The sequence below is a fragment of the Cnephaeus nilssonii genome, assembly GCF_951640355.1.
Source record: "Cnephaeus nilssonii genome assembly, chromosome: 3".
Lineage (NCBI taxonomy): Eukaryota > Metazoa > Chordata > Mammalia > Chiroptera > Vespertilionidae > Cnephaeus > Cnephaeus nilssonii.
The window spans coordinates 54,513,371-54,534,044 of NC_137074.1; the positions used below are offsets into that span (position 1 = coordinate 54,513,371).

The 20,674-nt window shown below is 51.8% G+C and overlaps 1 protein-coding gene across 1 annotated transcript in view; it reads left to right on the forward strand.

Annotated features, from left to right (window-relative positions):
• The window catches only part of HEG1 (heart development protein with EGF like domains 1), an 85,923-nt gene that overhangs the window by 24,259 nt on the left and 40,990 nt on the right, over positions 1-20,674 (forward strand). The window contains exons 2-8 of the mRNA XM_079767149.1: positions 2,127-2,414; positions 3,502-3,798; positions 10,484-10,837; positions 11,945-12,292; positions 15,747-15,974; positions 16,644-17,975; positions 19,978-20,094. Coding sequence (XP_079623275.1) covers positions 2,127-2,414; positions 3,502-3,798; positions 10,484-10,837; positions 11,945-12,292; positions 15,747-15,974; positions 16,644-17,975; positions 19,978-20,094 — 2,964 coding nt within the window. The remainder of the gene's footprint in view (positions 1-2,126; positions 2,415-3,501; positions 3,799-10,483; positions 10,838-11,944; positions 12,293-15,746; positions 15,975-16,643; positions 17,976-19,977; positions 20,095-20,674) is intronic.

The following is a 20,674-nucleotide window of genomic DNA, read 5'->3' on the forward strand; positions in this document are numbered from 1 at the left end:
TCATCCCGTAATCACGTTTTTTCCTGGCTTTTGAGAATAACGTCTCTCATTGTACCAAGAGGAAGGAGAAAGCATCCTCAAACCCTTTCACCTCCTCTTGGGAGGCCAGCTTGCCTCCGCAGCTCAGACAGGAAGAACGAAGGGAACATGTCAGATGGGTCACCGCTCTTCACTATCCGAGTCTCAAGTTCAGTTTAGGGACTTTGCAGCTGCCCCCGGAAACATCCCTCCACATCCCATTTCTGGGTGAGTTGGTGCCTTGCCTGTCGGGGGCTGGGCCCCAGAGGAGTACAGATAGATGCCCGGACAACGTCCCCGCCTCTCCAGGAAGCTTCCCCTAATGATCGCTTACAGGAAACAGAAGAGGAAGCGTGAAAACAGTAATCTCAAGGGATTGGGGGAGGAAATGACTCCCTGAGGAAAGTTTGTCAGAATCTCTTATGGAAGTTTTTATAACCACCACCCTTCCAACCCCACTGCTCCTGGTCGGCGTAGTCCAGAGTGGGGAAGTGTTGAGAACGATGGATCTGGAATTGCACTGTCCAGTGTGGTAGCTATTGTGGCTGTTGAGCTCTTAAAGCATGGCTCTTGAAATACTCACTGGGTTTTACAAGTTTAATACAAAAAAATGCAGATATCTCAATAATTTTTACATCAGTTAGATATTGCAGTGGTACTATTTTGGATGTCAGGTTAAATAACATATGTATTCAAATTAATTTCACCTGTCTCTTTTCACTTTCTAAAATGTGGCTACTAGAAAATTTAAAGTTACATCTGTGATACGCCTTCCCGGGTTGGACTTGGGTGTCCACCCACCTGCCCTGACTCTGACCTCTCTGCCTTGATAAATGACCTTGACACTACACGACGATTTCCTCTGCGCCCTCAACTTTAGCTTCATCCTCACAGCGTTGTTAACCAATGTCCTCTTTGTGATCCTCTTGGGTGACATGGAAGTAAATGATCACTTAAAATGCTTTCTAATATGCATTCCTAATTTATAGACTTCAAGCAATAGTGCATCCTCATAGGCACCATTTCCTCAGCACCTCTGAACTGGAAGTAAGCGAGAACGGGAGGCCTGGCTCTAACGCTCCTCCTCTTCAGCACTTTACCTTCCAGCGGAGCACAGCTGAGAGCTGAGGGCTTGGGCTTCAAGCTGGCTTCCTGGTAGCTTCAGCAAAGTGGGGGAAAAAGAGCACCTACCTCCCATAAGTGCAAGGATGACATGAATGGGTGCATGTGAAGTGTGTACATTAATGATTGGCACACACACACACACACACACACACACACCACAATTCCCTTTATTATTAATTTTAACAAAACAAGATCATACTCTAAATTCTATTTTGAAGCCTGTTGTTTTAACTCAATGGTACCTGTAAAGTATCTTTATTATATAACATATTTTTTAATGACCTCATGTATCCTTTCATATGGATATACTGCAACTGGTTTAATTGATCTGCTATAGGAATTTTAGGTTCTTCCCTCCCTTTCGTCTCTCTCTCTCTCTCTCTCTCTCTCTCTCTCTCTCTCTCTCTCTCTCTCTCCTTTCTTCCTCCATTCCTGTGAAGTTACTGCATCAAACCCATGTACATTACTAAGGTTTTGGTAAAATGGCCAAATCCTCGCATTTTTTCCCAGAACGATGCACGTCCCGCCTCCTGCCTACAAGAGTAGGTGTAGGATTAAGAGCTGCCAGCTTTTACCCACTCCCATCGAGAAGGCACGTTCACAGCCTCATGCTCATGAAGACCTCCCTTCCCTCCGCTCACACCTGACCTGCGTCCCATGCCCCTCCCTGAGCCTGCCCAGCTGCTAGAGGACCCAGTCCTCTTCCCTGAGCCCCGCGTTGGTCTCTCTCAATTTTCATCATTCGTTCCACGTGCTGTAAAATTTAACCCTATATACTATTGTTGCTTCCTAATTTCTTCCAATGGATTGATTGTAAGGATAATTACTGTAGGGGGTAGGTGGGGGGGGGGGCGGGGAGAAGAGAGGTGAAAATATTATCCTTGAATCCACTTCTCGGACAAAGCTGCTCATGGTTTCTGAAGGTTCCTTTCTCTTTCCAGAAGCCAGCAGGTTCCCACCGGTCCATTTTCTGTTTGTTTCAGCTGCTGTAAGGAACCACTGGCCAGAAGGCTACACTGAGCCCCACGCAGGAAACATCACCTTTGATCAGAATCAAGCGGACTTTTCCACGTTGGCCCCCAAGGAGGGGGTGAAGGTTCAGACCCCCGACCAGAGCCATGCTCCTTCAGATGCTCCAGAAAACTTCACTCCGCACGCTGAAACAGCAGGTGCTGGAGGAGCAAACCACTCCTTGAGGAGAACTAGGGTCACCACTTCCCCTGCTGGGCCCGAGCGAGCAACAGCTCTGACTTCCCCGAGCAGCACCTCAGGTGAGTTTGTGGTGATGACGCCCACTTCATGTAGAAAACGATTTCTGCCAGTCTCCTCTCTCCCTCCCTGAGCCTCGGTACCATCGCGGGGTCCTGGGTGGGGATCAGCCCTGTGACTTGGGCTGTACCTGTGGCACGCTGAGGTGAACCGAGTTAGAAGTATCAACCAGACCAGGGTGCCGATTTGCTGAGAGGCCTGTCCAGTCCCAGAGTCTACATTCCAGGGCCGGTCTGAATGCAGTCAGTGCCCAGTGACCCTGCCACACACTGCAAGTATCAGAGGTGCCACGTGCAGTGGGATGTGTGGCTGCGCGCGCGCGCGCGTGTGTGTGTGTGTGTGTGTGTGTGTGTGTGTGTGTGTGTGTGTCTCGATGTGGCTCAAATAGATGTTCCTGCTCCAGTCTGCACAGCTGGCGGTTTGCTGTTTTTAGCAAAGGATTTCAAGAAGGGGCCGGGGCTGGATGAACAAGATTTGATTGAGGAAGGGAAGCCAGAAAATGAGCGCTGATTAAGTTCCTGCAACACACAGCGTAGCGTGTCTGGTCTCAGTCCTCACATTATCCTCCGCGTAGGAATTTGGAAACTGAAGCTCAGAGAAGTCAGTCCATTTAAAGGGTGTAGGTCAAACAGCTAACAGGTTTCAGAGCTGGGGTCTGAGCCTCAGTCTGTGGATCTGAGCGAGATGCCAGAGCAGCAGAGGGTTGGGCGCCTGGACCACGTGAGGGACGCTACAGGGGAGAGAAGCGGGGGCTCTTCGTGGGGCTGCAAGGCCAGCAGCCTCCCTTGGGGGAGGCGTGAGTCCCAGCGCAGAGGAGCAGCGGGTAGGTGGTTGGGGGGATGGGGTTGGGGACAATTGTGGAGGACTTTAAAAGGCTGGCAGTTTAGATTTGCTGTAGTGGCCAGAGTTCCTGAAGGTTTCTGATCCAGACAGTGACATGATTGAAGTGAACTGGGGAGGAGTCACCTGGCAGGCAGGTCTGAGAGGTCTGGGGAGGGAGATGGGCTGAAGGGAACCTGGAGTCTGGGGGACCAGGCTCTGACCGGGAGGTCTGCTGGCGGGACATTCATTGTTGCTGTTTGCTTTCAGCCTTGGGAAGGCTTCCCCTGCCAGCCAGCAGTCCAGGGTCAGAAGGAAGAAGTGCCCCTTCTCACCCAGAGAGCAGAACCTCCTGGGGTTCCCCGGCGAGGGACAAGGGGCTCCCCGAAGAAGTGACCGTGCAGACCCATGTGGCCACTTCAGTTCTCAGCCAGTCCTCTCGTCCTGCCTTGGAGGCGGGAGAAGAGGCCTCACTCTCCAGGAAGGGGGATTCCTCGGAGCCAGAGCTCTCCTGGCTGCTTTTCCCCAGGACCTCGGCTTCCTCCCCGCCCTCAGGTCACTCCGCAGGTGAGCACCCGTCCCTGTCCCCGCCTATTATATTATCCTATATAATAAAAGCCTAATATATTAAGTGTCCGGTCGTCCGGTTGGCCCTTCAACCAATCAAAGCGTAATATGCTAATGATATGCTAAGGCCGTTCAACCGCTCGCTATGATGTGCACTGACCACCAGGAGGCAGATGCTCCGACCGGTAGGTTAGCTTGCTGCTGGGGTCAGGCCGATCAGGACTGAGTGAGACGGGCCGGACACGCCCTGGAGCCCTCCTGCGGTCCCTCCCCGGCTGGCCAACCTCTCTGGATGACTTGGAAGTCATTCAGAATAGAAGTAACAGAATAGAAGTAAATAGACGTGCATAGCCAGACTTGCTTGTCACAGGGGCCAAGGGGAACAGGCATTAAGCACAAATGCAAAGTATTTGGGGTAAAAGCACAACCCACACAATTGATCTCAGTATTGAAGTTCATCTTTATGTTTTCTTTAAGGAGGAAAATAGCTGGTCTGGTGGCTGTTCTAGGCCTTTCTGAGCACCTGCTTTTCCCTTTCCCCCCACATACACACACATACACATACATACATACGCATACATACATCCATAGCAAAGTCTAAGTGTTGCTGGTATGAATTCTTGCACAGGAGGCCACATGCCGGAGTGAATGAAATGGTGAGCATTGTATCATTTGATTAGGAGTTAGATTTGTTGTTCTTCACTGTTACAAAAGTTTCTTTCAGTGGCAAAGATAACAGATAGGCATTTTTCTAGGCATCATTTAAAAAAATATGTTTTTATTGATTTCAGAGAGAGGAAGGGAAAGAGAGACAGAAACATCAATGATGAGAGGGAATCATTGGTGGGCTGCCTCCTGCATGCCCCCTACTGGGGATCGAGCCCGCAACCCGGGCATGTGCCCTGACCAGGAATCAAACCATGACCTCCTGGTTCATGTGTCAATACTCAATCATTGAGCCACACTGGCCAGGCTAGGCATCTTTTTTTTTTTTTTTAAATCATACAACACATGTTTGCAAGGCTGCAGGAGTGGAGTACTCACCTTTCTGCTGTTTCAGTTCCTCCTCATCAGTTCAGTCTCGCTCAGATGTTCCCGTCTCCACGAAGCCTTTCTTCAGCCCCTGACCCTGAGTCATGTACCTTGTCACACTAGGTTAGCTAATGCCTGTCTGCCCCGATGGCTCATAAGCCTCTTGAGCACATTGGCGGTGCCTGTTACTTCTCTTAGGTGCCCCGCTGCCTGGAACAGGTCTGGGTGTTAAGTCATGGGAGCAGCATACGCCCAAATACCACCCAGACCCGGGCCAACGAGGATGCTGGGAACGGCCCACCTTTGCTCTTCCCTGAGGTTTTGTGCCGACGCGGGGCACGCCGAAGGCGCTTTCATCCCCGTGCCCAGGGAGCAGGGCAGAGAGGGTTGCAGGTCTATTCTTGGGAAAGAGAAGTTAGGCTGCTTCAGAACTTGCCACTTCAGAATGTTTAGGGGTCAGAGGTTTTGAGAAGTACTTTGCAAGACGAGGGGTTTGGGTTTACGTCATCAAAGTGAAGGCCGAATCCAGAGGTCCTCTCTGTAATGCCTATTTAAAGCCACCACTTCCTCCCCCGTGTACTCCGTACCCCGTTTCCTGCTCACTGGCATGTGTGTGATTTACGATTCGTGTCTTTCCGAGATTGCTTTTTAAGATCGTTCTCAAACGTTGGTGAGATCGGATGAAAGCTGCGATCCTTTCCAGCTTCAGAGTCCTGTGGTTCGGTGATTTACCCCCAGCTCCGCTAAATGGTGGGAAGGAAGCATTTTTGAAGAAGCCACACTTCGGTTCTGATCAGGGTCATTTAATATTTATAAGTTAAATTCAGCCCATGACTGTGGTGTAGTTGAAAATCAGCTGATGTTTCTAACTTGACTGCCCTTGACTCTGTGGTCCCTGTATTTTCCACATTAAAAAAATAATATTCGGTCTTCAGATTCCTTTTAGAACCTTGTGCACCTAATTTTAAAGAGTAGCGCCCTGTCTTTCCAGTGCCTGAGTCTTTCACTGAGCGTTTCTCTTCCTTCTCCGCGAACTGGATGTTCTGTGCTGGGTGGAGTCCCACCTCCTTCTCAGATGCTGAAGAGGGAGTTGCTCCTATTAAATGAGGGGTTCGCCAGGCACCCAGGAAGTCTGGATCCAGCCGCCAGCCTCCTCTCCTCCCTGTGAGGATGCAGAGGGGACAGGCGCAGGGACCTAAAGCCAACTGGGGGACAAAGTTCTGCTTCACTTTTCAGGCGGGGCTAGTACCCACTCACCGGCTAACTGGAGCTCTGGTGTGCCTCCTCCCTCCCATTGCATCTACATCTTGAGATTTTACTATCTCTTTCTGGCCACAGGATCCAGAAGCACCAGGCAGATGGGCAAGAGTGCGGAGAGGGCTGGCGGGACTTGTCAGGAGCAGACTGGGGTTGCCGGCCCAGCTGGCTGATCTGTAGAATAGAAGTGAAGAGGAAGTGTGGTGGCAGTGGGGCCGGGAGGGGGGGGGGGAGAGGAAGGAGAGGAGGGGCGCGCGGGGAGGTGTGTCTTTTGACGCTTGGCCACTCCATACACTAATAAATGTGGCTCAGTGAGGCCCTGGCACTTACACTGGTCAGATGAGTGGCACTCCTCACGGGGGTCAGTAGGGGGGCAGCCAGGAGCCCAGCCCAGGGAGAATGGGGCTCCTTATTTGAAACGTGAAGGGATGAGAGCAGATGATCCTGAAGAGTCTTTCTAGTTTCAGCATCTCTCACTCCAAACACACCAGCCTTTTCACTCGGTGCCTCCTTTCACCCCTCACTCTGCCGCACAGAAGCAGGCACGTGGCACATCCTCTTCTGAGGAGTTATTTGCTTCCCACAAGAAATCGTATGGCAACGAACGGATGCATGCAAGCAGGTGTAGGCCCAGAGAGCTGAATCAGATTTAGAACAAGAGATGGGAAGCCATTTGAAATTATTTTTCTTGCTGCTTTACATTTTTTTGCTGCTTTATATCTTCCTATACTTTCCATAATGACCATATATTATCCTATATAATAAAAGCCTAATATACTAAGTGTCCGGTCATCCAGTTGGCCCTTCAACCAATCAAAGCGTAATATGCTAATGAAATGCTAAGGCCGTTCAACCGCTCGCTATGATGTGCACTGACCACCAGGAGGCAGATGCTCCGACCGGTAGGTTAGCTTGCTGCTGGGGTCAGGCTGATCAGGACTGAGTGAGACGGGCCGGACACACCCTGGAGCCCTCCTGCGGTCCCTCTCCAGCTGGCCAACCTCTTAAATCCTTCCCCTGCCCTGATTGTGCACTGGTGGGGTCTCTCGGCCTGGCCTGCACCCTCTTGCAATCCGGGACCCCTCAGGGGGATGTCCAAGAGCCGGTTTCGACCCAAGAGCGGAACGACTGGTCACTATGATGTGCACTGACCACCAGGGGGCAGATGCTCAATGCAGGAGCTGCTCCCTGGTGGTCAGTGGGCTCCCACAGGGGGGTGCCACTTAGCCAGAAGCCGGGCTCACAGACTGGGAGGTCTGCTGGTGGAACATTCATTGCCTCCGCGGCAGTCAGACACTCCCCAAAGTGCTCCTGGACTGCAGGAGGGTGCAGGCTGGGCTCAGGGGAAAAGGGAAAGGGAAAAAACTAAGTAAAGCAACTGACAGGGAAAAACAGTTTCTCTGTTGAAGGTGGAAAGAGATATGTGTGTGTTGAATTGTGTGAGAGCAGCTACAATGGAGCACTAAATTTAGTGCCGAGCTTCCTGGAAACCAGGGCACAAAGGGAAACCGGGTGGGGCATGAGATTGTTGTCTGATAAGGTAAGCATACAATTCCATCCGTGGGCATAAGTGTTTTGGGGGCAGTAAATTCTAAGAGGGATATTTATATAAGCAATGCTGAGGATCATAATAGAAAATGCCATCAATTGCTAGTTTGTGGAAATAGTGCTAATGTTCTTTAGAAGGTGGTATTTTATATAGATTCTCAATTGGAGCTGCGGGTGTAATAATGGATCTCGACTCATGAAAGTATTTCTGTGGGCGCTGAGCTAATGTGGTCCAGGTAAATTGCTTTGTGGTGATTTCACTTTGTAAAGAAAGAGAGCGTAAGTCACGGAGAGTTAGCATATGTTTCTCAAATCTGAGCTGCTTCAGCTGGATTTTTGGCAGGTTCTGGGTAGCAGTCAAGCCAAGGCTGAGCATTCTGGTGCGTGCCTGGGGCTCCCGTGTGTGTGCTGGGAGAGGAGACTGACCCCCACACGTGACCAGCCGAGGAGGCGTTCTTTTCACCTCCTATAATGGAGTCAGGGAACGGGGCTTGTTTCTGCTCCCACATGGACGGTCTTCCCATTTTTGAATGGCTGCTTTAAGGGTAGACATGAACAAGGAGAAGCAGCTACTAGCTCATCGATAGAGCTGGCCTGTTCATTTAGAAACGCGGTCAATGTCCCCCTCTGTGTAGGCGCTCATTTAGCGGTGTGAGCGGTGACCGTCGATTAGTTTGACCAAACATTTTGTCGTTTTAGTAAAGGCACCACCCCGAGGAAGTCTTCACACTGCTTCAGAACTGGAACCGGGAGGGTTCCGTGAGGTTCCGTGTACAAAGTACTTACTTGGCACAGCATATAAAGGTGCATCCAAAGGACTGGCACGTCGCAATTGGTCGGTCAGTGGCAGCTTTCAATAATGATGATAATGCGTTGCCGAAGCAAATGTTCCACAGAGCCCTCGGGGTCGGGGAGAACACAGCCACTTTCCTTCTGTGACTGTCGGCATCGGTGCCTGTTGTCATCGTGTTTCTGTCCATGGCTTCGCTGGACAGGTAGTCAGGCCGAGTCCAGTATAACCCGCCGCCGCACGTTGAACCGATGAAATAATAACGTTTACTGGGAATACAAGTGCCTTGGAAGAGCACCCGGCAACCCGATAAGGCTGTAACTCGGTGGATTCAGACGATAGCTGTCGTGAAGTGAGGCCTGGGGAGCTCAGTGGTTGAGGGAGGATTTGGGATGTACCGATACACAGCATGCTTTCCTTGTGTTAGACTACGGAGTTTGTGTTCTAAGCAGAGGTGGGTTTAGGTAAGCTGGGACTCTGTGTTTGTGCCTGCCTCTTTCTTTTCCCTGGTTTTAATTCCTAGCTGTATGGATCGCCTGCATCTTCATTTTTGTCTTCTTAAAGGGCCGGTGACTGGGGCTGCCGGCCGTGGGCTGTGCTGTAGGCATAGCTGGTGCTACGGTTTGTACGCGAGTACGAGGAAGCTTTGTGTTTCCTACGCTCTTTCTGATTATACTAAATATTTATTTGCGCTTTTGGTCAGAACTGCACATAGGACTGGCCTTCAAGGAAACATTTATAATGGGAACTTGCTTTTTTTCTTTCCTGGGTCATAATTAACAGCTTGCAACCTTTCGTTGTAAGGTAGAGAGTCCTTTTCATTATTTTTGGCTGAAAAAGAAAAATGACACTCTTTTTTCTTCTCTTGCCTTTGGATCTCGCCTGCATGCTTCTTCCCACTGACCAGCCTTTCCTGCAGGCTGTTCCTGTTTGGAGTGAGGATTTCGGCGTGCCCTCCGAGGTCTGTGCCCAGGGTGCCCTGCAGAACGTTCTCTGTGAGCAAGCGACCTGGGCAGACTGTGCGTTTTGAACGACGGTGCATAATTCAGTTCTTAGAGGTTCCTGACGATTATTAACCCAGTCTCTGCCATGGGCTCCTCAGAAAAACCGTTCCCAGCCTGGAGTCCGTGATCTCCTAGGGAACCTTGTAGAATGTAAACGTAAGAGCTGCCTCCGGAGCCTGAAGAGGTGAAGTACAAGAATGGAGCCTGTTTGCTTTGGGCTGGAATTAAATCAAATCAGTGGGGTGACAAGGACAGTCTCCTGCTGGTTAGAAACTCTCTTACTTAATCAATGCATTTCAGCCCATCCTCTTTCAAACCGTAAGATTCACGGTTGCCCTGAGGGGGGAAATAATAGAGAACCCTTGGTGGTGACAGGCTGCGAATTGTTGTTCTGGGCGGTGTTCCTGCTGGGCAGAGCCCGAGGCCTCCTCAGTGGTGACCTGGAGCTGGGTGCCTGGAACGGCCCGTTGCATTCACTTTTATGTATGGGGTTTTCTTCTGTAATAGCATTTGAACATAAGGTTACAGCTGCTAAAATAAAGCAAGCAAAAACCTGTACTTTACCACAATGGCCTGTCCTATATAAGTTATAAGGTGAATTCAAGAGTACTAGTTTCTTCCTCTATAGACGCCAAGGCAGCCCTGGCCGGTTGCTCAATGGTTAGAGTGCCGGCCCATGCACCATGATTTCGATCAAGGGCACATACCTGGGTTGCAGGTTCCTCGCCCCAGTTGGGACTCATGGGGGAGGCAACGAATTGATGTGGCTCTCTCACATCAATGTTTCTCTCTCCCTCTCTCTCTCTCTTCTCTTCCCCTCCCCCTGCCTTCTACTCTCCTAAAATCAATGGGGCGGGGGGATATCCTCCAGTGAGGATTAACAACAACAAAAAATGTGTTTATCTCTATCAGGTCCACATGATCTAGATTTATCTACCAAAATGTAATAGACATTATTTCTATCTAGATACAGCCCTGATTTTTTTTCACCTTCCCCACCTCTCCGCCCCCCAGGAGTCTTGAAGCTTTTTTTTTTTCTCTCTCTCCATTTTAGCTTCTGGAAGTATGGACGAGCTAAACAACTCCACTTCTCCTGAAAGCCCCTTGGTCAGCTGGGCAAAGAGTGTGCAGGTTGCCACCACCTTCCCCAATGATGTCCCAAGGGTGACCCAGTCTTTAACTGTGAGCGCGCGACAGCTAAACGACACAGAAGGTTTCTCTGAGGACTCTGAAGTTGCCCCAACGTCAGCATCAGTTCATTCTTCACCAGCTGTGGCCGAATTGAGGAGAAACACCGGAATGACCAGGAGTCTAGGGGATGGGAAATTCAGTGAGTCATCCACAGAAAATGGATTTGGCCTTACATCTTCTGAGGTCTCAGTGGGATTTTGGCAAAATGATTCCCCAAGTAAGTATTCAATTTTGCTTGATCTATTCTAGACATTTAGAAATTGTTGGCACATCACCCCATCACCAAAAGGTTTTGAGTTCAATTTTTGGTCAGGGCACATATCTAGGGAAGTATACCGCAGGCAACCAATCAATGTTCCTCTCTCATATTGATGTTCTCTCTCTCTCTCTCTCTCTCTCTCTCTCTCTCTCTCTCTCTCTCTCTCTCTCTCTCTCTCTCCCCCTTCCCCTCTCTCCCTCTCTCCCTCTCTCCCTCCCGCCCCCATCCCCCCTCTCCTTTCTGTGAAATCGATGGAAACATATCCTTGGGTGAGGATTAAAGAAAAATACATTGTTGGATTTTCTTAAGGGATGGCGTCCAGACCATTTACAGTCTCTAAGAAAAAGAATGTCCCTCTTTGGCACCATCTCTCCCTTAGTATATCACATTATCACACTTTGATTTGCATCCTTATGAAACAGCGTGAAGTGCGCCCAGCAGGCACTCCTCCTGTTTTCTGTAGATGGCGAAACCCAGGGTCAGGGGTTTAGGCAGAGCTGCGACCTCAGCCTCGGACCCTTCACTGCTGAATGGGTCTTGTCACTGCAGCATCGTCTCCAAAGTGAGAGCTGCCTCTTTAAAACTAGTTTGAGTTATTTTATAGATCATCATCAGGATTACGCCGTGCAGATATAAATATATTCCCCAAATTCCTACAGCAAAATTAGAAAAATCTGTATGAATAATAGGACTGGTTTAGGAAAAGGGTTCTGCCCGAGCCCTGTATTGAGGTGTGTTGTATTTATTGGGCATAACTCCCTCTCTCCCTTGACCCCCTCTGGGGAAAGAGAATATAGTACTCAAGCCTACAGGCTCTTCGGCTGCTTTGCACATGCGGGTTAAAAGCTCCCCTCGTCACCAGCGTTTATTTTTAGTATTGCTATCTTATGGACACTGAAGAATTTTGAATTAGTTATTTAGAATATGAAAATGCATGTCAGGTTACACATATAATACATTCTATGCAAGGTCATCCTCAAGGGAACCTTCCTCAAGGGGACATGTCAGTGGTGGAGGGGTCTCTGTCACATCCACGTAATGGCATTTCCCCCTGACACCTTGCAGTCTCGGAAGGACCCCAGCAGGCCAGCCGCTCTGATAAGAGGAATGGGAGCCCCGTGTCTCGGACTGAGTCTGTGTCTGGGTCAGTCCCGTTGGGTGGAGCTGGAGAGAGCACTGCACCCTGGATCTTGACCAACAGCAAGACATTTGAAGATGTGACAGGAAGCTCTACTTCCTACCCTGGAGTTGTGAACTCTTCCGTTTTGACCCAGTTCTCAGCCTCTGCCCCACAGCCTAGAGGAAGTGACACCGTGCTGGGGGGAGGGAGCGACGCCGAGCTGGCCACCGAGTCTTCGTCTTCCTCCTCCTCAGAAAGCCTGGAGTCCTCAGCACCGCGCGGTGAACGCTCGAGTGAGTCCCCCCTGCACACACGGGGCCCCGTGGAGGGGACAGGGCTGGCCAGGCCTCTGGTCTTCTGCAGCACAGCAAGGCCACGCGTTAATGAAACAGCTCCACAGGCTACTCCAGTGTCCGTGGTCCCAGGCCGCTCTTCCAGCTGGTGAACATAGACACACCTGCATGTCCCCCACCTTTTTCTGGCACCTCTCCACAGAGTTGCTGTTGCCACCTGCCCCTCCCACAGAGAGCCCAGGGACCCCTCTGTCCACATCCTTCCACTGCCTATAGCCCACCTCACACCCTCCTACCTGCCTCAGTCCCACAGTTCACCCCCGGTCCAGACACTCATCAAGGGAGACTCTCTTTTGTAATCGATTTAGTGAGATATAATTCACATCCTATACAATTCTCCCATTTAAAGTGTACAGTTCAGTAGTTGTTAGTATACGTACAAAGTTACGGAACCATCACTACTATCTACTCCCAGAAAATTTTCCATCACCTCAGAAAGGAACCCGGTGCCAGAGGTCACCCCCCATTCTCTCCTCCTTTCAGCCTCTGGCAGCCACTAAGCTGTTTTTTGTCTCCATGGGTTTTCCTAGTCCAGACATTTTCTACAAATGGAATCATGGAATCATACGGTCTGTAGCCTTTGGTGTTTTTCACTCAGCATAATGTTTTCAAGGTCCATCTGTGTCAGTACTCCATTCCTTTTGATGGCTAAATAATAGTCCTCTGTATGGATGTACCACATTTTGTTTATGTTTTTATCAGTTGATAGATGTGTAGGTTTTTATAAAATCTTCTGGCTGTTACGAATTATAACTGTTGCGAACATCCTAGTGCTAGTTTTTGTGTGGGCTCGTGTTTTCAATTCTCTTGGGTTGTGGGTTAAATAGTAACTCTATTTTTAACCTTTAGAAGAACTGTCCATCTCTTTTCTAAATCTTCCCACCAGCAATTTGCAAGGGTTCCTTCCAGTTGCTCAGCATCTTTACCAACACTTGTTAGAGTCCATCTTTTCTGACTATCGCCATCCTGATGGGTGTGCTGTGGTGTCTCATTGTGGGTTTGACTTGCGTTTTCCAGCTGAGCGTCTTTTCATGTGCTCATCGGCCATTTGTGTGTCTTCTTTGGAAATGTGCACTCAGATCTCTTGGCTATTTTTAAATAGGGTTATTTGCCCTTTTTTGAGGTGGAGGAGTTCTTTGTGTATTCTGTCCCTTCTCAGATACGTGATTTGCAGGCATTTCCTCCCGTTCCTGGGCCATCATTTCACTTCCTATGGCATTATTTGCAGCACAGCAGTTCTTAATTTTGGTGAAGTCCAATTTATCAATTTGAGAAAACTTTTCATTTTCCTTCCTAAAAATGTTTTTGGATAATTTTTAAAAACTATTATCAGCAGCCTTATCCATGTGAATTGTATGCTAAAGCAAAAATGCATTAACTTATCATTTAAATTTATAATAGGTTTAAATTCGTACCTCCTCACCACCAATAATAAATAGCATCTCCATTTGCCCCATCCTAATTGATGAGGAAAATTAGCATGTGATCACTACTCATGTGATGTGATGTGAGAAGGCACATCTGGGTGGAGGATACCCATGTGCCCTTTTGTGCCTGTGCATGGAAAATGTGTTCTCTGTCTCCCAAACCCAGGGATCATTTTCCACCCTCACCATTGTGGGGCTCAGACTTGTCCCCTTCAAACCAGGAGCTGAGGTTCTGCAGCCTTCCTTCCCCTTCCCTTCAGGACCCTTGGCTCTGCAGCGCCTGCTCCGTTGCTTCTTGTAGACAGTGGAGCAGGTCTCAGGGCTGGGTTATAACGTTCTGGACACGGAATAGCCTCGTTCCTGAAACCGCTCCACTGCGGTTGACACGGTGCTTTATCTCGTTTCCTCTGATCGCCCAGAGCTGACTCTGCCAGCCAGCCTTTCGGAGTTCTCCAGCTTCCTTTCTGGATTCACATGGCGCCCCTGTTCCAGGTCATGACTCCACGGGGGTGTCCGTCAGCCTGATGGGGCTGTTTGCCTGAAGTGTGTCTAGCAGGTCTTTTCGGTCTCCCCACCCCAGGCCCTGTCCTCTTTACCTAGGGAACTTGTGCTCCGATCCGCTCAGCTCTTGAGCCTCCCCTGGCGGGTCTTCCATGGGCCCCCTAGGCCCTTCAGCCCGAGTCAAGTAACCTCCTCCCCTGGCTCCTGGCTCCTGGGTGCTGCTCCAGGCCCCCGTGCATCCCTGTCCCCCTCACTCCTATCTCTCATGAAGTGAACTTACCTAACCCTCAGCTTTACCTTCGTTTTCCATCAAGGTGTGTCCATGGGGCAGCAAGAGCTAGTCTGGTCTGGGAATAGGAATAAGAACCAGGAGAAGAGCCTGTTTTCTCTCATAGAACCAGAGTATGAAGTATTTAGGCCAAGAAAAATTGAGCCTCACTTCCACACCCAAAAAAGGAAGAAAGGGATATTTATTCACGGGTCACCTGTCCCTATTCCATCCCCACCAAGAAAATAAAACAAATGCATTCAAAACACACACACACACACACACACACACACCCCAAGCCTGCCTTTAACCTCTGATCACAAGAACGAACTCTACAGAAGGACAGGCCGTGTGTCAGGTCATGCCTCGCTGGTCCTACAGGAGGTGAGAGCCTTCGGGGTCACGTGGGCTCCCTGCTCGGTCTCGTCAGGAGGTCTAAAGCCCCAGTAGGGTTGTTAGTCTTTTGCCCACTCTTCACCTCCCCCGCAGCCACCACCGATTTCCCTGACATAAGCTATTTATTATGTATCGCCCAGCAAAAACACCATATTGCTCCTGTTCACTTAAGTACTAAACCTTCCCCTGAGTCCAGGTCCCCTGCACATGCTGACCCGCAGCGCCTCCCGAGTGTCCGTCACTGACCGGCGTCTGCAGGAACACCGCACGCCTGGCGTTCTCAGATAAAGACCCTGAGGAAACCCAGGGGAGCATTCGGGCTAACGCAGTCCAGGAAGCCAGGCTTATTCCTGAGACTCAAGTCCATGCTGCTGTTGTCTCCCCTGCATTGACCCCCGCCCCCCTGCACTGACCCGTCATCCCCTTTTCAATCTTTTTTATTGAATTTTTTGGGGTGACACTGATTAACAAAAGTATACAGGTTTCAGGCGCACCATTTCACAACACATCATCTGTACACTGTACTGTGTGTTCCCCACCCCAAGCCAACGTCTCCGTCCGTCACCATTTATCTTCCCCATGCCCTTCTTCACCCCCCCCCCTTCCTCCCGGCAATCCCCGCAGTGCTGTCTGTGTCCATGAGTTCTTTTTTGCTCAACACCCCTCCGTTTCCCCCAGGGCTGTCAGCCTGCTCTCTGTCTATATCTGCCTCTATTTTGCAGTTAGTTCATTTTGTTTATTCAGTTCCACGTAGGAGTGAAATCCGGTGGTATTTGTCTTCCCCTTTGCAATCTCCTCGTAGCCACTGAAGATGGTCCTGAGCTGGGAGTCAGTGCCGACCCACAGGAGGGGTCCGAGGGGACCCATGGAGCCCGTGCTCACAGCCCCCACACTTCAGCCACTTTCACTGGAAACGGGGAGCGCACACTGCGATCCGTCACCAACCGGACTTCCGGGGATGAGGGGCACTCCCAGACGGCACCCCGAGAAGCAGAGAGCGCCACTCCCCATGGGAACGTGACCGCGGCTGGTAAGGCTCTTGGGGGTGATGGGCTGGATCTCTTTCCACGCTCCTGCAGCTCCTCGCTCAGCTCGCCCACGGTCCCAGAATGATTAAGTTCGCATCCACCCCAAGTACCTTACAAGCTCTTTAGGAAGAGAACTCTCTGGGTTCTCCCACCTCCCCCCTCAGCCCGCCCCCCACTTACTTAAGGCATTTGCCAATGGTGTCTGCCAGGATGCTTAAATAAAAGAGAACAGCCACTTTGCGGCTGAGGCCAATCTCCTGGGAAAGAAATCTCTCATTATTCGGAATGGAAAGTTGGGAGGGTTTTCCTTTTTCCATTTAGGCGTAACAATTGTTCTGTTTGGGGTCTTAAGAGCTTTTAAGATGCCCATTTGCTTTTATCAAGAAAGGCCTGTGGGAGGAGTTTGGGCCCGTTCCCTATTCTTCGGGCCCTGGCCCCACTTCTCCTTTATTCCCATTTCCTTTGCCGCCACCGCGCTCCTCACCGGAGGCGAACCTGCGCTCAGACCAGGCCCTGCCTGCCTTCTGCTCGGTCTCTCTGGAGAGCTCGCCATTGGAAGCCGCGTCTCCAAAGGAAGTTCGTGGAGAGGACACTGGCCGTCTGTCCTCAGTGGGCGTTCAGGGGGTTGCCTGTTTGCTTAGTTGGCCTAACTTTGGTTTTCCCCTTGGCAGTCACTGGAATTATCTACCACCCGGCGAGCGGCACAGACACCGAACGGAGGCCTTCCAGCCGCCACACAGACCACACCTACGTCTCCTCCACTTTCTCCAAAGGGGAGCGAGCACTGCTGTCCATCACAGACAACAGCTCCGCCCCGGACACGAGGGAGAGTGCCACCTCTTCTGTTAAGATCGCAAACTCTTCACGTTCGGACGCTCCTTCCCCTTCTCAGGTGCAGACGGAAAGAAGTAACGTCTCATCCTTCGGAGGGGCGTATGCTCCTCCTTCCACCGAGTCCCTGGGTCTGCGTACAGCCCACCTCCCGTCCTACACGCCCACCATGAATACGTCAGGCGCCTGGGATCTTCCGGGCACACGTACTGGACGGGTCAGTGACTCGCCTCCTTCGTCGGGGCCGCCTCTGCCCCCGCCCTCAGTGTCACAGCCCCTCCAGTCCTTCTCCCCCACCTCATCCTCCACTAGGGCCTCCGCTCACCCACCGGCGTCCACACCCGACGCGCCCACGCCTTTGCCTTCCTCACCACCCCCTTCGCCCGTGTCCCTGACAGTCCCTGCCCCTGTCTCAGTGTCCGTGTCCCAGGCAACCCCTTCGCCGTCATCTCTTACACTGGCCCTGCCCAGGGCCAGGGACACTCCCGTGACTGCAGTTCGGACGGCGACCGTGGCATCGTCGGTGGCCATGCTCTCCCATAGCCAAACAGCAGATCCTAAGAATCAGAGCACCCCACACCACGAAAAAGTGGCCACGGAATCAAAGCCCCCGAGCTGGGAGTCTCTGCCCACAGAGGCCACCGGAGCTGAAACAGTGAGCTCTGCTTCGGGGATCCCCGTGGCCCCCGCTTTAACAGAGCCCTCCACGGAGCCAACCCTTCCAGCCACAAGCACCAGCTTGGCCCGGACGCCTCCAGCGTTGACAGCCACCACTCCCAAGACGCCCCCTCCCCCCGTGCCCACTCCCGACCCCTCGTCAAGCACAGCCACTCGGATGGCCGGCCCCCCCGCAGTGCAGACCACGGCTGGGGAGCAGTTCTTGCCGACCAGCCCTGAAATTCCAGCGCCACGGACCTCCACAGAAGTCGTCGTTACCACAAAAAGGAACCAAGTGCCTGTCGATGGTGCCACCCGATGGAGCTCCCTGACCGGCGTACCCACATCAGCAACGGTGTTGACCACAGGCAGCCCAGCTTCCCATTTCCTCAGGACATCTCCCTCTCCCCGGAGCACCCACGCTTCTCCGCCGGAAGTGTCGTCTCCCCGGGCCACCACCTCCCGTGCTCAGAGCGGCACGCAGTCCCCCACGGCACGGTCGTCTCCAGCCTCAGGTAGCGCACCGAGTGCTGGGCGGGGGTCGTGGGGATGTGTGGCTGTGGCTGCTGTTGGCAATAGCACAGTGTTGGATGCTCTCCAGTGCTTCCTGTAGGAGCACTTACAGCATAACATATTGCCACCTCATCTCCTCACCCCTGAGTTACATAATCCCTCTCGAACTAGGAGGAGAGGATGCCGTTGGCTGGGCGGCATCAGTAGACGGTGTAGCTGTAGCTTGTAATGCCCCGTACCTGAAAGAGCTTTTCAAGCACGCCCTCAGCTCTCCCAGAGCGGCCGCGGCACACGCTGGAGGGTAGAGGCAACGCAGTCGAGAAGCTTTAGGCGGCCTGGCTGAGGCACCTAGTGAGTCGGTGACTGCTCCCCGATCAGAGCCCGTGCTTCTGAGCCGGGCAGGTGGCTCCACAGTCACCTGGGAGGCTTCCCTCGGTCCAGGGGAAGCCCTGGCCCCTTTGTGTCCCTCAGATTATGTTGCTGGTTGGTAGATGTGGGTGTGTGTGGGGGGGCCGGGTAGGTGGGCATGTTCCATAAGATGATGACGGACTAACCTGTGATCAGTGATTGCATGGTGACTGAGGTTATCTTGAAGTTCCGGTACATACATGACTCCTGGTCGTGTGAGGAAAGGGAGAAGTAAGACGATCTGTCTTTTGATGTCCTATTTAGAAGTGTACACGTGGCTCGTCCAGACCCAGGGAAGGACGGCTGCTGGTGCTGACGGGGTGCAATGGGCACGGTGTCCTAGGAAGGAGAGGACGGGAAGTGCTCTGTAGTGACTGCAGCAGGGACTGTTAGTGGCAGGGTCCCCCCAGTCAGCCATCAGCGGTCTGGTGGCTGGAGGGTCATGTGCCGCCTGCCAGCCCCACGGTGCCACGAGGCTCAGTGCCCCCTCTGTACCCGTGATCCCAGCACCCCTGGGGAATGAAAGCTGGATCCTTCCCCTGGGAAGGGTGGGACCCCTGCTTCAGAGTTCACAGGGCTTCGTTGCCAGCAGCCAGATACACACCATCTCCCTTCGCCGATTGTGGCCCTTGCAGTGGCACCTGTGGGTGGGAGTTAGCATCATCACTGGCTGGTGATGTGGATTTTGCAGCAGGACCCGTGGGCTCAGTGTTGGCTGATCGCTGCTGAGCTTTGACGGGTGATTTCAGCTCCATTAAAGCAGCGGCGAGGCGTAGGAGCACTGTCTTTAGGGTTAGCCCATCCGTTTTCAGGGTTATTCTTTTGGAGTTAGAAACCTAGACTTCCACCTTCTTTTTCTCATTCTACCACCGATTCTCTCCTTGGAGATGATGCAGTTATTTTGTGGGATTCGGCTTTTCTACGTATGTGTCAGACACCTTTACTCGGGAGCGTGACCGTGCAGGTTACACAGACGGAAGCAGAGAGCTGTGGTCACTGCCCTCGGGAGCTGGGAGTCCAAGATGACATGGAAGCCAGCGCATCGTTGGGTCCAGATGAAGCCTACAGGGCTGGCTCATCGTTACGTTACGTAAAGAGCTGGCATGGTCACGCTCCCCTCCAGTCGGCTTTCTAAATGATGGCACAGCCTGTGGGGGCCCACCTATGACTACGTTTTGAGGTTTTCGAATAAAGGGGAAGCTTGCTGCAGGAGGATGGTTGATCAGGGATCCTTTTCCCCTGGATATGTGTTTTAAACGGGCATCCGTTCCAGCAGAATTTCTAAGGATCACAAAGGCAGAGTCATCGTCCATCCTGAGCAGAGGGGCCTGTGAGCAGCCTTTGAGCCAGTTCTTGCACTCAGGGGTCCAGTTGTCCGGCGCTGTGCCTGCCCACCAGCGAGTGCCGGAATCCAGGCCCACCGCGTCCCAGTCGCCCCTCTCGGGAACCCCTTCTGTTTTCGTACTGTGGCCTTTCAGGGCAAGTAAACAGAGATAAGTGAGGATCAAATATTAGCCAGGAGAATTAAATATTTACCGAGAGCTGCCTTTACATTTCCTGTGCGGTTAACTGCTTTGTTCCTGGAATGTGTTTTAGTGAACAGCTGTGCCCCTAACCCTTGCCGCCACGATGGGAAATGCGTTGTGGACCCCGCCCGCCGTGGGCACCGATGCGTGTGCTCAGCTTCCTGGCAAGGAGAGGACTGCAGTGTGGGTAAGAGGAAAAGCCGTCCCCGGGGGTCTGCCGTCCAGTAGCACATCGAGGGAGGCAGCAAACTCGTTTTTTCTCCAAAATGCAGGGGAGTGAGATGTTTAAGTGGATGCCCTGCTTGCTCGAGCTTAACCCGCTCATTGTCGTCTGCAGAATAATGTCCGACCGTGAGCCTGACAGGTCTCCAGATCTGGCCTCATGTTGTGGGCTCCCTGCACTGCGGCCACCCTGGGCCATGCTCGGCTCCCCAAAGACCCTCCGCTTTGCTCTCCTGGCCTCCACTGTGCTGGTGCCTCAGCCTAGCACCCCCCGCCACCCCCCCATGTCTGCTTATTAAAGTTCTTCTAGTCTTAGTCCAGATATCATTTGAAACAGTCTTTTTTTTCTTTTTCTTTTTCTTTTATTGTTGACGCTATTACAGATAGAAACAGTCTTAAGCCCCCCTCCATTACAATCTGCTACTTTTTCTGTACCTCCCAGTCCTGCCTGTGTTTACAGTTTGCTCTGTGCATGGCTGCCTCCACCCTTAATAGGCTGGTAGCCCCTTGGGAATAAGGGGAGTGTCCTACACCTGGGGCCCCAC